The sequence below is a fragment of the Ciconia boyciana genome, chromosome 1, assembly GCF_034638445.1.
Source record: "Ciconia boyciana chromosome 1, ASM3463844v1, whole genome shotgun sequence".
Taxonomy (NCBI): domain Eukaryota; kingdom Metazoa; phylum Chordata; class Aves; order Ciconiiformes; family Ciconiidae; genus Ciconia; species Ciconia boyciana.
Window position 1 is genome coordinate 72750260 of NC_132934.1, and position 16392 is coordinate 72766651.

General features: G+C 37.0%; 1 protein-coding gene across 1 annotated transcript in view; it reads right to left on the reverse strand.

The window, feature by feature from the left end:
• PLCZ1 (phospholipase C zeta 1) overlaps nucleotides 1-14937 on the reverse strand; it is a 56973-nt gene extending 42036 nt beyond the window's left edge. Inside the window, exons 1-3 of the mRNA XM_072849931.1 lie at nucleotides 14924-14937; nucleotides 13919-14042; nucleotides 10106-10340 (exon numbers count right to left, since the gene is read on the reverse strand). Of these exons, the coding sequence (XP_072706032.1) occupies nucleotides 10106-10340; nucleotides 13919-14042; nucleotides 14924-14937 (373 nt within the window). The remainder of the gene's footprint in view (nucleotides 1-10105; nucleotides 10341-13918; nucleotides 14043-14923) is intronic.
• Between the last annotated feature and the right edge of the window lie 1455 nt (nucleotides 14938-16392).

A 16392-nucleotide genomic window follows, 5' to 3' on the forward strand; every position in this document is an offset into this window, starting at 1 on the left:
ATAACTTAAAGAAGTCAATGTATACAAACTTTTGACAAAAAAAAACCAAAACCAAAGCCCAAAACACTTATCTGACCTGTTAATTCTCGATACAGCTATAAGAATAACGATTTACAGGTCAGAGTTGCAATCATCAATCTTCAATATGTGTACAGACTGAAAGTTTTATATCTAAATGAGGCTTTAGTAAAATCATTCTGATGATGGTAGAAAATAATTATTTCTAAATTATACAGTTTTTTGAACTAGAAAACTTTGCAATGTTTTAAAATGTTAAATAGAAATAGAAAATAAGGATGAAGGCCCTCCAGAGATCATACATACCTACACTGTTGTCCTTAACCCTACAAATGTTATTCCTACCAGAAGTCTGTTGAAGTTATTCTTAAAGACTTCCATTGATGAAAAATCCACAGATATCCTAGTAATCCCATTTCAGCACTAGGTAACCTTATTGTTAAAAAGTTTTCTATAATGTTTACCATGAAACATTATAGACTTCCTTGCTGTCCAAAATATTTGTTCTGTTTTGTACTATTCCTCTCCTTTTTTTTCACAGTCTTATACACATATGAAGACTGCTATTACACTTCCCCTCATTCCACTGCTTTCCAGAAGAAACAAGTTCAATTCACTGTATATTTCTGTTTAGGTTAGGTTTGCTTGGACTTCTGATAATTTTCTTTGTTTTTCTACAACTCTTTCCATCTGGTGAACTTCTTTCTTGATGTTTGATGCCCTAAATGGAATGGAGTGCTTCACCTTATTGAACTCCATCCTTCTTTTCTATATCATCAATTTGCCAAGATCACTTTGACTTCTAAACTTGTTCTCTATTATACCTCAAGTTCTGGCATTAAATCTAAATTTAATAAAATTAATTTCTATTCCATCATGCAGCTCATCAGAGACATAATTGAAACCTGGATCCCAACACAATGCTTAGTGAAACTGTAGATTGATGTAGCCTTTCATTTTGACTCTAAGTCATTGATGACTAACCTCTCAGAGTACTTTTCTAATGAGTTGCTTATGTACCATATAGTTATTTTGCCTGCTTCCTCAACTTGTTTTTTAAAATGCAAGACAGCATTAAAAGTATAATTTTTCTTCTATCCGCTGGCACTGGTACTCTCTCATAGAAGAAAACTGGATTCTATTTCTTCCTGGAATGTCCTGACGAACTCTTACTCAGCCTTACCATCTTAGAGGTGATTACATATTCATTATTTGTTCCAGTTTTTTCTGGTAACTGACTGGTGTCTTGTTCTTTAGATGTTCCCTTTCTAAAATAGATGTTATATTTGATCTTTCTCAGTCTTTCAATTCATCATCCATTCTCCACGTGTTTTCAAAGGTAACCTGTATTAGCCAAGCTTGTTACAGTCAATTTTCTAAGAACTTATGGATTTTTCAACCTGTCTTCACTGATCTGATTAAGTCACTTAAACATGTCCTCCCTTGTTTTTTCCATATTTTTGACTGTGATCTTACTCTGGTCTCATTAATAGTATTAGCCACCTGATTGTACTTAGGTAGTGGATCAAGAATGTCCTTGGTCTTTAACTTACATATTTGCAGAATGACTTATTGCTACCCTGATGACTCTTGACAGTTGTACCTTATTTAGCATCTTGACTTTTTTGATTTATCTACATGCACATTATATTGTTTCGTACTTGTAGCAATACGATTAAGTTTCTACTTTCTGGGTCTTTAAAAAATGTTTTGAATTTTTTTACATGTTGCTCAAAACAGAATACATTTATCCTGTATGCTTTATCTATAATGAATTACATGAATTGTAGACTTAATTCCTTTGAAGAGAAGGCTTTTCATCAATAGTATCTGGTTTGCATTTCTGATTAATTTATTTCTCATGCCCTGTGTAATTCTCTGTGTAATTACAAGTAGGGCTAGTAACTCTTTTTTTTTTTTTTCATTTACTAACTATTCTTAACGGATTTTTTTTTTACACTTAACTTTTAAATTAATTAAAAATACTGATTTTCCAAGGTTTTTCTTATTTTCTGATTTATTTTTGATGCTTTTCTGGCTGCTCTTGTCATTGATAAAAGATAACTACAGTGTTCTCAAGAAGAGAACTTATGTTTAGATAAACATGTTCATGACCATAGTCCCCTAAAAGTGAAAACATTATAAAGTAAATTTGTGTTACTTTGTTAGCCAACATGTAAGCTCTTTGACTTCAGTAAATCGTTCAGCTCATGTCTCTAATCAATGGACTAAAAATATTTGTATTTTTATACAGTTTATTACAGGCCCTTGCATTACATTGGCTTATAATTTTTTTTCTCAGGTATCTGTAGTTGCTGTCCTTGAACTGCATACATCTAACGTCACCATCATGTTTCTGGAGAACTACCAAAACTCCAAGCAAGTTTGTAAAACAGTAAGACCTATCTGTAAGCAGGAAGAGATTGCCTTTGCACTAACAGTTCTGGCAGCATATGCAGTTCTGTGAATTGAGATATGCAAAAGAACATCACGTGAACATAAATGGCATACCATCTGCTAGAATAAATTTTCAGAGATCTGATGTTTGGTAGAAGATATTATAGTTTTTAGTTTAAGATAAAGGTAGGCTTAATTTTTTATTATTGCTGCTATTCGTTCACCCTTCTTTTACCAGTGGAGAAAACCTACTGGATTTCTTTAGAACTCTCTTATCTTTGTCTGATGAAGATACCAAAGCTAGTTAGAAATGGAAGAGGGTGCTTTTGAAGTTCTGAGGAATAGCACAGTCATACTATTTTCTGACCATTTACAGATACTTTCTGCTTCTACATTAAAAGAAATGGGAATTCATTTCCATAACTATTCCATAGTGAAAGGATACTTTCATCAAGACCTCACATTTCTTCCCTAGAGGAACATCAGTCTTTTTCTCTGTTAGGATCCTTTAGCAATAGTTAGTGCGCACACATACCCATTTGGTGTATAAAGAAAAAGAGAAAGCAAGAAAAGATTTCTGTCTTCTTGTAGCTTCTTGTTGTTTATAAAGTTCAATGCTTTTTTCTTGCCCTCCCTTTCTGGATACTCTGGAATACAATTTATTAATAACATTCTTTTTTTCCAAACATAATTTAAAAAAAAAAAATGTTTTTCCACATTCCTCCAGTTAAGGTAAGTTCGAGCTCTACCATATATACAAATACTGCCATATCAGAGAGGAATTATGGATATAACCTGAGTATTTGAAAAACTTGGATTACATATATGCCTATGCTTTTTAGAGTTTATTACATTCTATTTTCTTATTTATCTTGGAACTTCTTTGGAAGTATTTTTCTTTCTTTATGGAAAGAAGAAATTAAAGCTTTCATAAGATGTTTGCTGCCCTGAAGGGACTGAGGCCTGTGGAGGATCCACGCTGAAGCAGATGAATCAAGTAAGAAGGAAGCAGTAGCAAAAGAAAAGTGTGAGAAAGGTGGAGCGGCAGAAAGAAATCACAATGCATTGACCACAGCCTCCTGCAACGCCTGTTTCCTCACTGAAGGGACTGAGTACAACCTGCAGCAATGACAAGGTGGGAGGAGAGGTGTCTGGACTGAAGTGGAGACTAGGAAGTGGGGAGGAGAGGAGCCTGAACTGAAGTTGAGCCTGGGAAACAGGGAGAAAGGTGTTTTGCCTGTGTTTAAAAGTTTGTGTTGTTTCCTAGTAGCCAAATTAGTAATTAAATGTTTATGTTAATTGCCCAACAGAGATATTGAAATGGGTACAGATATGTCTGCTGGGAATTTTAGGGCTGAACTCATGAGAAATACTTGCAATCACAGACAAGGGTGTTACTCTGCTATATTGGAAGAAGGAATTTTTCAATAATTGTTAAAAGTATCAAATAATAACAGCCTCAAGGCAGAAATATTATCAGATGGGACTTCATACTATGAAATTTGGCTACATAATGTCAGACTAAAACATTTATATTCTAAGTGAACAGTAAAGACAGAAATATTTCATTGGCTAAAGTGAGAATATAGTTATTCCTTCTCTACTCTGAGTTTACATTCTAGGGAGTCTATTTTCCACCTGACCCACACTTGCAACTACTACTGGTGCATCCTGGAATAAAGTAGCTGTCTGAGCTGCAGTTTAGTTTTCTAAGGGCTTGTATCTCATAATTGATTGTCTTCTTCTGGTGAAAGCTTTTTCTAAAGTTGGATATTTACAAGCTCTTTCACACATCTGAATTTCTGTGTCTCATAAATCCAGCTTCAGCCATTGTCTTAGTTGAGATTTTTAAGTCATCTTTCTTATTTCACACATTTTTTTATGGAATCTGTAGGAATTTGACTGAGGTATCTACTCTGTTAAACTTGGTTTACATTGGCCAATGGGATCAAAAGTTCTCTCCTGCAAATGCATGCTCTCCCTCTTGCTCTCTCTCTCACACACACATGCATACACAAAAAACAAGTTTAAAATAATGTATATCCTAGGAATAAATTGAAGATGGTTTTTGGATTCACAAATACATTCTGAATTACTCAAATTCTTTATCTGACAGATGCACCAAGCTTATATTGTCATTTACAAAGCAAGCAAGTTTTTCCAGACAGGATTCTATTTTTGACCTATTTTTGTACTGCCTAGAAGGAAAATAGAGGAGCAGAGTCTTTGAATGTCACTACACTGTAAATAATAGTGGGATGTACCTTCTTATCCTCACTGTGCCTCTAATCCTATCCATGCAAATACTGAATAATGAGTAATAAGTTTTTAAAAAAGAGATATATACCAAGCTTAAAAAAATAAAGTGCATTTGGTTGGCAAACGTTTTCTTTAATCTCATTTAATAACTCAAGACTTCTATTCAAAATGAATAATAAAATGGAGAGATAATCGAATGTTTGTGTAGAACAAAACTGACATTTGGATGTTAGTAAGACAAAACTGTTGGGTGGGAATATCCACCACTTTTATGATCAATTCTATAAAATAGTTCCTTCAGCCAAAAATGCAAGCTTTAGCACACACACACACAAAAATCTGTTAATGCAGCATTTTGCTGTTAGAAATTTAAAATGTACAATAAAAATGGAAGAGTAATGTATTCCATGCTGTTCCTGAACTAACTACAGCACCCTCAGTGAGTTAATTCAGAGTTATCTGGCTCAATAGCATTGAAAAGTCTTCTCTCTCTGCACACGAATGTTAGGGATGCACTATATGTTATAGACAGACTTATCAACATTGTATATAAAATCTAGTCACTGTTTTCATCTTAATCTCGACATACTAGTGCTATCAAGTTTATCAGATAATGGTCGTTACTATTAGCAAACCAGTCAATCAAGTGTCAAAATCTGCCCTTTTCCCTTTCTGCAATGCACAGGACAAGGATGGCAGACGAGTCCAACAGATCATCCTGATGAAGAATATTCTATACCAAATTCAGAATGACAGTTACACAAAATGGTCTATCACAACACCATATGAATCAACTATCATGTCAATCATATCTGGAACTTTCCAAGAAATATGTTTGAGTGGGAGTATTAGTTCGCTCAAAGGAGCGTGAACAATACAGCTATTTTTTCATTCAGTAAGATTATTTCCAATTACAAGACAAACAATTTTATCACAGATGAAGAAACAAAACAGAATTTGGCTCAGCATCTGAAATTTAAAGCAGACATTAAAATAAAACTATAGAAACTTCAGCTCATATTTACAAATGTGTTTTCTAACTGACTAAATATTCTTCATTGTTTAACCACTTTATAGCTATTAACTTTCCCATCAAAATAGATAACTCAAACCAAAAGGAACTTTTTAAACTGGTAACTTATTATATAGTTAATTCGTAAATACATTAGTTCTCAGAAAGAGTAGAATATATTCAATAAAATATGTTCTAATTTAAAAGGCAAGCTCAGAAAGTAATGGCATAAGGAATCAAAGGGGTTTTAGCTATTACTGGACAGTGAGTCACTCTTAATGAAACACCAAATGTCTTCTGTTTCTTGTTGAAAGTGATCCAGTTTCTTCTTTCCACCACAGTGGGAATGATCAGCATAGATATTCCAGGGTTATTATCCCAAAAGGAAGATTTTCTCCTTCTTGGGTTTATTTTTCTTAACCAGTTATCAATTCCATCCATTATCAAAGACTGGGAACCAAGGGAAACTAACGAAGTTAAACATCTGAGATTCACCTTCCACTGAACAAAGTAACAGCTTGCAATGAAATGCAGTTAGCTCTGATTTCCTTTTCTTAGCTTAGTTGCAAATTTTGCCTCAGGTTATGTTCAGTGAAACTCAGCAGAAATGTTACACCACAACTTGAAGCAGCCTTCAACAGCTGAAGAATTCACATATTACAGGTTTAACAAACCTCCACTCATCTCAGAGTTCTTATGATTCAGAAAGGGTGACCAGGCACCTATGAAGATCTTACCTAGTGCTTCTTCTGCAAGCAAGTCAAGGGGACATATAAGTCTTTGGGTTTCAGTGGGAGGGGGTGTGCATTATCACTAAATCATTCAAATGAGAGAAGACAGTATAATGAGCAGACAAGCAAAATGGCAGATAAGAATCCTAAGAAAAATAAAGTTAAAAATGGTTTGTAATGACCAAGAGCAAGTTGAAGAACAGAATATATAGAAGGACAAGGGAAAAAAAAAAAAAAAGAAAAAAAGAGCAGATAAAGGAGAGCACCATGAAAATAAAGAAATTAAAACACAGAATGAAAAAAAATTATAAATATATAAAAAGTAAGACAAGACTTTTAAAGTAGTAAATGTATGAGGTTTTTGCATAATGGTTTCAGAATATTATTTTGATGACTTTAAACACTCAGCAAAACTGGAGCTTTTCCTTAAAAAAATAATGGCAACCACACATAAACCCTTCCATGGTAGCTAAACAAATAAATTATGAGTTCTACAGGTATGCCTCGCTCAATAGGAAGCAGAACTCATTGGTTAGAAAAATATTTTGTCTGCAAAGTATTACTGAAACCTGGAAGAACCCGGCTTAAGCTCCAGATTCTAGGCTGATTTACCAGTGCCAGCTGCTTAGATAGCTTCCTTCTACTGCAACAAGAACAATGTCATGGATTCACTGAGAGAGCAAAAGTGAAATAGCATTAAAAGGAAAGTATAAAACTGCCAGTAAAGTGTGGGCAGGCTGCAAGGGAGGAATATAGAAACACTACTCAGGCATGATGAAATGGTGTTCGGAAAGCCAAAGCTCAACCAGAATTGAAACTGGCAAGGGACATCAGTGGCAACATGGAGCACTTTTACTGCTGCATGGGCTATGTTTTTAAAAAGGAGTAAGTGGGCCTGCTGCTGAATAGGGCAGGTGGTTTAGTGACAGCAAACAGATAATGCTAAAGTACTCAGTGCTGTCTTTCTCAGTCTTCATCAACAAGGTGTAGGCTTTGTGCCTACAGACAGGGTTCAAGGAGAAAAGAAACTACCAGCAGATAGAGATTAAGATAAAATAGAGATTACTGGAGAGAACTCAACACATGATAGTCCATGGGACCAAATGAGGTGCATTTGAAAGTGTTAAGACTGTTGGCTGATATTACTGCAAAGCCATCCTCTATCATCTTTGAAAGGCCACAGAGATCAGGGGAGGCCCCCATGACTGAAGAAGAACAAATGTTGCACTCATTTTCGAAAAGGGCAAGGACTTTCTTGCACTTGCAACCCAGAAAGCCAACCATATCCTGAGCTGCATAAAAAGAAGCGTGGCCAGCAGGTCGAGGGAGGTGATTCTGCCCCTCTACTCTGCTCTGGTGAGACCCCACCTGGAGTACTGTGTCCAGCTCTGGAGTCCTCAGCACAGGAAAGACATGGACCTGCTCAAGCAGGTCCAGAGGAGGGCCACAAAAATGATCAGAGGGATGGAACACCTCTCCTATGAGAAAAAGCTGAGAGAGTTGAGGTTGTTTAGCCTGGAGAAGAGAAGGCTCCAGGGAAACCTTATTGCAGCCTTTCAATACTTAAAGGGGGCTTATAAGAAAGATGGGGACAGACTTTTTGTAGGGACTGTAGCGATAGGACAAGGGGTAATGGTTTTAAACTAAAAGAGCGTAGATTTAGACTAGATATAAGGAAGACATTCTTTACGATGAGGGTGGTGAAACACTGGAACAGGTTGCCCAGAGAGATGGTAGATGCCCCATCCCTGGAAACATTCAAGGTCAGGTTGGATGGGGCTCTGAGCAACCTGATCTAGGTGAAGATGTCCCTGCTTATTACAGGGGGGTTGGACTAGATGACCTTTAAAGGTCCCTTCCAACCCAAACTATTCTATGATTCTATGATCTATGATTCTATGATTCTATGATTCTATGATTCTATGATTCTATGATTCTATGATTCTATGATTCTATGATTCAATTCAGTGAGCTACAGGTTGGCCAGCCTCACTTTCATCCCTGGGAATATCATGGTGCAAGAACTCTTGAAAGCCATTTCTGGGCACATGAAGGAGGCTGTGGATCTCTGTCCTCAGGTGTTTTCAAATTTTGACTGAAAAAAGGCCCTGAGAAACCTATTCTGAATTCAGTGGTAACCTTGCTTTGAGCAGAAGGCTGGAGTAGCTACTCCCCTGAGGTCTCTTTCCATCTGAACAGTTCCATGATTCTGTGATAGTACAAGTCTGTGTTTAGAGACCTACACTTAGAAGCTGATCAGAGAACAAAATGGAAATGGCATTTTCAGGATGGGAGAGCACAAATAATTAATTATAGCTTTAACTCCAATAACATGGATAATGACATCAGTAGCCACATGATGGGACAGGTTAGTAACCAGACTCCATGCCCGCTGAAGATGCTGAGGATCCAACACATTTGCAAGACTGCTTCAATGCATCTCTGATATCATTACCAATCATATCCAACTGAGGGCAAACCAGAATATAACTGTTTAAGGTTTCAGTCTTTCTCAGTAAAGAAAGAGAGATATAACCTTCTCAGTAGATACATCCTTAGAAGTTGTCTTCCTCTGTAAAAATCTCCATTATTAGATTACTTCTACATTATAAACTTCCTGCCATATGAGACTCAAATATAGACATACCAGTGCAAAAAGTATGATTGATGGAGAGCATTCTATTAAAACAAGCTGTAGGTTTAAATAGTACAAAATGGAAGTACTATATCAGACTCTAGTAGCACGTATTCTTTCCATTTGTAAGATAAACTTTATGCAAAAAGCTCTACTATATCAACAATGCTGTAACAATTAATGTGACCCCCAAGTGGGATTAGAACAATCTTGGTTGTAAAATATGCTTTGAAATGCAATGGATTTAACTATTCTTTTCACTTTATTGTGATTGTGGATCACAGTACTGAGTAGTTAAACCGAACTAAATTACATAACATTAAATTTTGACGTTTTCTAGCCTTCAAAAATGCTGTCCTCAGTCTTCAGATTTTAATACCGAAAAATAAATAAATAAAAAATCATCCATTATTACTGATTTAATTATGGTTGATTTCCTCTAAGAGAAATATCCTTTGCTGAACAGACCAGTTGCTAAAAAAACATAATTTATATTTTTTAATCTTTGTAATCCAATATTTATATTCCTCTAATTCATTAAGCAGAATTATTTTTGAACAATTAACTAAACAAAAAAATTCAGTCTGGCTTCCTAATAATGGTCATTCACATGTTTCAGTGGGCATTAAAAAGATTTAGTGCAGTTTATACTAGCTCATTTACTTTATGAAAATTGTATTTAGTTTGAAGCAATCTACATGTAGGTTTTGGACCAGTCTGCTGCAACAAGCAGTAAGAATGATGGATCAGGTAAGTAATGTAATATGCTATCACTGAGCAATATGCTGTGTAAATTTATTGTGCTTTATTAAAGGTTTCTTGTATTATTACATTCACAATATTTAAAGATCTGAATTTCAAAAAATCAACATTTTGTACAAGTCTTACAAAAGATATTATACAACATACATAGTTATAACATAATTGCTTATATTAGTTTTCTTTAAAATGCTCAATTTGTATAGCCAGATGAGTATTCAAAAATATAAACACAGTCACTGACAGAAGCACAATAAATAAGAGCTAGAAATCAAATACTTAAACTATGCATACCTTCTTCAATGGGTTCATACTTCAAAATAATTTCTAAGGCGGTCATTTCACAAGCTTCAGTTTCATATTGTTCTTTTCTGAGAAATTCAGTGAGCTCAGTATCAGATAGAATTTTGCTGTTTGGAGAGTAAGCACGGAAAAGTTCATGAAATTCAGGTCTGTGTACAATAGTTCGATAAATCGCCCGGAAGTCTTCTATGTTAATCGTATGTGTCTTCCGTTTGTCAACTGTTTTCTGGGGGAAAAAAAAAAATCAAAACAGTCAATACAAAGATATGCAATAATACAAAGGAACACACAAACCACTCTATTGTAACTGATCATAAGAGCGAGAACAATACAGAAAACCTCAGGTAACAGTGACTGCAATGCATTATCAAATTATACTCTTCTACTTCTATATGCAACTTTTACACTTGACTTTGTGTGTTAAAAATATTTTATACAAATTAAAATGTACCATATGACATAATTAGCATCTAAGTAATTACAATAAATTTCTATATAACACATATGCAATATTAAAACACATTATATAAAACCTCTAAAATGTATGCAGTATAATAAATCTGCAGTATAAAAATTATTGAGTGGAAAATGTATTTAATACAATACCTCTCCAACAGCTATGTAAACCATATTGTAAATATTGTCAGTTAAATTTACATACAACATACAGCAAACAGTAATCTAAAAAATGAAATAAGGATAACCAAATTATCATGAGATCCAAGACTTTAAATACATCAGATAAGAAACACTATTAAAGTTTGGAGACAAGATACTGTGTAATAACCTATGACATCGTGTTCTATTCTTAACAAGCCAGAATGTTTAACTCAGATTAATTATTCACACTTTCAGAATTCTTAAACTGTAAGCTTGTTTTCATAGAGCTTACAGAATGTTAGCACATTAATTAATTTCAGTGTTTCTGTAGAAAAGTCACTAGAAAAATCAAAAAGGCAAAAGAATTTGAGTAGAATAATACTTTTTTACCATTTCCACCATTTACATTTTTCTCAGGCTTAACAATTTTGTTTATCCTTTAAAAGTTTCTACACGAAATACGCAGTTGTGCATATGAAATATAGATGTTTCTAACAGTTTAGCTTGTATTATTCTTAAACGGTGCCAAATTAAGAGAAACTTTGGAAATTTACTGACAAAATTATTCACAAAATCATAAATAAATGGCAATTTATGTCCTCATTATCATCACTGTAAGCTGATCAAAATTCATAATTGTTGGCTCCTTAAACTGAGACTACCAAAGAGGCTAAATTTCAGCATCTAATAACATGGCACCTACTGTGGTTATTACAGTTTCCCCAGAAGTGTCCACAAACATAAAATGGCTTACTTGAGCTTTAGCTGCTCTTTGATAAATACTTTTGATTACTACTAAATTAGGTTAGTTTTGAAGAGACACCATAAAAACTAAAAGTCTAATGATACATTACCAGCTTCTTCCTATGCAGTACATTTCCTACTGAGAGATGTCTGAATAAGTACAACAATAAAAGTAAAAATACATTAGATAACCAAAACAAGTACAAAACTAAATTTCATGAGGAGTTCTAGCCAAAAATTTTACAAATCAGTAATTAAGTATTTGCTCTGAGTTTGTGAAAGAGAATTGTAATGACCATTTTTAACAAAAATCACCAGCAAGAAAATAATTCAATACAAATGCTAATAATATGCATTTCATTACTGCTTGAGAAATCCCACATCTAAGGTTGATATCCTCAATCTAATTTTCAACATCTTTAAGAAAACTGCAAATTTACTCATAACTGTTAAATAGAAAAAGAAAATACCAACTTATTTTGGAATTAAACAATCTATCAGGACTCCAAAGACCTTCACTTAGGTTTTGGCACAAAGTGAAGCTGGGTAAAAAAATTACATTTTCTATCTATCTCAATTGCTTCTTTATGAAATAACAGCAATAATACTACACAGGAGAGCTTTTCAAATTAAAGTTATGAAAATCATGTCAATATAAAGAAAAAGATTGTTGTAAAATTTTTGTTAGTAGATTTTTATTATTCTTGTTTTTATTAATGCACATCAAAACTTTGCTATTCAGAAAAGGAAGTATCTTGACAAAGACTTAGTCTTGAGAGGAATTATATGAAAATATAGTATTCCTTAAAAATCTTAACATTCATAATTCTGATATTGCTCAAAGGAGCATTAGCAAAATAAATTCAAAGAGAATACAAAAGAAAAAGGCAGATTATTCTTTAAGAACTATGTTTTCTATAAAATTGATTTTGTCATGTATAACCATTCGATTAACTGTTGATGTATAGTTACCGACAATGATGCCAGTAAGATTTCGTTCCAGTGCTTTGCATTTTTATGTACTATTACACTGATGAACAATTTGAGCCCCAAACCTATTGAAAAGACTCAAATCTCTCTCAAATAGCAAAGAATACCTCACAGTCCTGCTACAAATAACTAGATCCAACTGTTGACTATATTATATTGTTAAATATAACTAAGTCGACTTGTTCTATGCAGATCACTTCCTCATACAATTACTCTCTTCTCTACCCACAACTGATCATCTCTCTCAAATTTCTGTCAGAAAGATAAGTAGGTGGAAAACACAGGAAACAATAAGAAATAGTTTCAAGTTCTCATGAGATTCTCAGGGTTGGCAATTCTCTCAACGCAGTGCAAGTTCAAAAACCACGGGCAGCCTCTTTAGCAAGGGTTGAGTTCATGCTGCCGGCTTTACCTTGGCTCAAGAAGGCAGAGAACAATGAGAGAGAAAAAAGATAGAGTGAGGAAATCCTAATGCCTTCCCTCTGCCTACCTGCCTTCCTGTCAGCATGACGTGACCTAAAATTTCTGACTTGCCATAGTTAATTCTCCTCTGTCAAATCTGGACAGAATCAGCCAGCTGGTTACAAAATTATCAAAGAAATCACATATATATCTAGCCACTTGGCTTCATTCCCTTAGGAAAACAGCTTGACCAAACAGCTATATTTGGTAAAAAAAAGAGCTAAAAGGAAAAATCATACATCTTTTGAGTAATTACTAGAGGGGACCCAAAGAACATGAAATCCCAATATGTCCAAAGGCACTCAATTTCACTGGGACTGCATCCACTTGATGGTAGTTTGCTTACCTACATTAAATTAACTTATTAGTAAGTCCAGTTTCTAGCTCTATCATGTAACCTTCATAGAAATCTTTTAAAGGTTGCCATATCTTAAGGCCACATCCTTCCCCAGGGTTTAGAGTGCAATTCCCATCCATTCGGGCATGCCTCTTAAATACTTCAAAGGAGGGGTATAGTGGAAAATTGAATGAACAAGCATGCTGGATCTATGTTGACCTGAAGCCTGAGCAGATCAGACAACTCCATATTGTCCTCTTGGCAAAAGGATTTTTAGGAAGTCACTCTAATGGCTCTGCCCAGCATCATACAGGTATGTCTGGGCTCGTTAGCTTGATCACAGAAGCAGCTGGATGAGATGAAACCAGAATATTTTAATTTTTCTCAAGTGACACCTTGTTAGAAAAAAGTTGGGACTCAAGACCTACATATTTTCCATCACCTTACACTATTTTGGTTTGGTGAAGAGATGATGGTAATGCAACCACTCAGTTGTCTATTTTACACAGAAACAAAAGACCTGAACAAAGCAAATTATTTGCTGATTTAGCACACCCTATTAGCATGAAATTCACTTCCAAAACATTAATTTTAAAAAGTCAGCAAATATAAGGCACTTATGTAACTGGACTTCTAAATGTATTTAATTGCTTAATCTACATATTCCTCACCTTGAAAACATGTTTTACATGTGCGAAATCAAAAGGCATTTGCAGTTTTTCAAGCAGCTTCATTGTGCTGTCTAAATCAATCTTCCCAGTCCTGAACTCATTCTGAATGATGGACAAAAACCACGTATGAGACATCAGGTTAAGGAAACTTCTCACCCATGTCATTGCCTTTTCATAGGGGGAGGAGGGGAAGAAGTTTAATTATTTTAAACTAAAAAGCTTGCACTTTGCTTTTCTCATACTCTGGAACATCCTTGTCTTCTGATTTCTGATAATGCAGCAGGCTCTGAGGCACACAGGAAGATACTTTTGCTCTGCGCCCAGAGACTCTGAGGGCAAAGGTGACAAAAAGGGCCAGAAAAAGAGAAGGGGAGAGTGTGAAGGAAAACAAGGGGTGGTCAGGGTGAAGAAAGGGGCACAGTGAGAGGAAGGAAATGTGGGGAGGCCAAGGGGATTCAGCAGCTGTGGGGATATTAGGAAATTTTACTTCACTGAAAGGGTTGTCAAGCATTGGAACAGGCTGCCCAGGGAAGTGGTTGAGTCGCCATCCCTGGAAGTATTTAAAAGACGTTTGGATGAGGTGCTCAGGGACATGGTATAGTGGTGGACTTGGTCGCATTAGGTTTGCGGTTGGACTCGATGATCTTAAAGGTCTTTTCCAACCTATATGATTCTGTGATTCTGTGAATGGCAGTAAAAGGAGTGCCAACAACAAGCAGCAATGAGGTGAGGGTGCCCAGCACTGCACCTACCCAACCAGCCTCGAGCAGCCCTGGCTGGACCAGGCCAGACCAGACTGGACTGGCTACCCCAGGCCCTCCCCTGCCACCCAGCTGGGGGGTCCCATGTGTGCACAGGTCGGGCCCAGACCTGGGGGGAAAGGGGCACACGGGGGAGGTCACACAATGGCAGTTGTCGCAGGGCAGGGAGAGGAGAGGAGGAGGAGGAGGAGGAGGAGGCGGTAGAGCAGCAAAAGGAGGAGGAGGTAGAGCAGGAGGAGGATATCTGTTCTCCTCCATGGCAGCTCTGCATCGCCTGCTCTGGACTCTTCACTGTGGTGGCGTTGGCAGCGTTCGGCAGGACATCACCTCAGCTTGCTCTGGTTCCGGGCAGCACCCTTTCCCTACCCTCACACCCCCGTGCCCCTGCCGGGACGCCCAACGCCCTCAGCACAGCCCCCACCCTTGGCCACCCACCAGCACTGCCCCAGGTGCCACTGTGAGGTCACAAACTGCGGGTCCCCAGTGCAGGCCCCTTCCTGCCACTGGTCCCCCCACCCCTGCCACCATCTTGTGGCTTTTCCCTCCAGTACAAAGCCGCCCACGTGCCCTCCCCTTGCCTGCAGTCTGCCACCCTTTGGATAGCCCTCACCCCCAACATGTACACGAGGCAGGAGCTGCGCGAGCCAGAGAAGGTGCCTCTCATTTGCAGCCTACTGCGCCAGTCCCCTCCTGGGGAGTTTGGCCAGGTTGTCCGAGATCTCTCTGCTCTGGTCCAAGATGACAAGCTGGTGAGGCAGGAGGCTGCCCGCGTGGGGGCCGGTCACAACAAGAACAGCTTCACCCCCATCCAAATAAATGGGCGCACTGTGCTACTGACCCACTACAACGACTTAGGGGGAAACCGCTTCTTTGACCCTCAGGACAAATTCTCTTTTGAGTTTGACCACCTGCGTGGGGTAACCAGCAAACCCCAGCTGCATGGTGTGATGCTAGATGAGGGGGAGCTGTGGCGAGAGGCCCTCCACAGGGGCTTGAAGGCCTACGTGAGCTGCCACTTTCCTGTAGGCAACTGCTGTGTGTTCAAAAAAAGCCTGGGGAAGAGGCAGATGTTTGTGGCCTGCATTGAGGCTCATCAGTACCAGCTTCCAAATCACTGCAATAGCCTCTGGAAGTCAGACTGGACTTTTGCCCTGACTCCATTTACCACTCAAGTTACAGGGATCTTTCTCCTCCAGATACACTACTTCAAAGATGCCAACCTCCATGTAACTGTCAGCAAGTCTGTGAGTGAGACTCTAAACGTGATAGACCAAAGTCAGTTTGCCACAGATTTTGTGAAATTTGTGAAAGCTGAGGACATGAAGTTTCATATTGCCATTCTGGAAAACATTCAAGCTTTGTCAGAGGATATATGGGGAAAAAATCTGCGGAGGAAACTCCCTGTTACTCGCACTTTTATGAACTGGAATAAACTATTGAATGATCAGCATCTGAACACCAATGTGTATACAGAATACAGAAGTGCCTCCATGCTTACTGAAACACACTGATATGGTGGCCTAAATAAAAAAAAAAGGAAGAAAAATACAAACCAGGGGTGTTTAGTTGATTTAATTCTGGATTACTCAGGAGAGTGCAGAAACTGTCATCAGTCAATCAGCACTTTGTAAATAATCCAGGTCTGTAGTGACTGAAAATAATTTGCTGTGGGTTTTTTATTTTCTTTATGTACTTTTCAACTGCTTCTAGAGG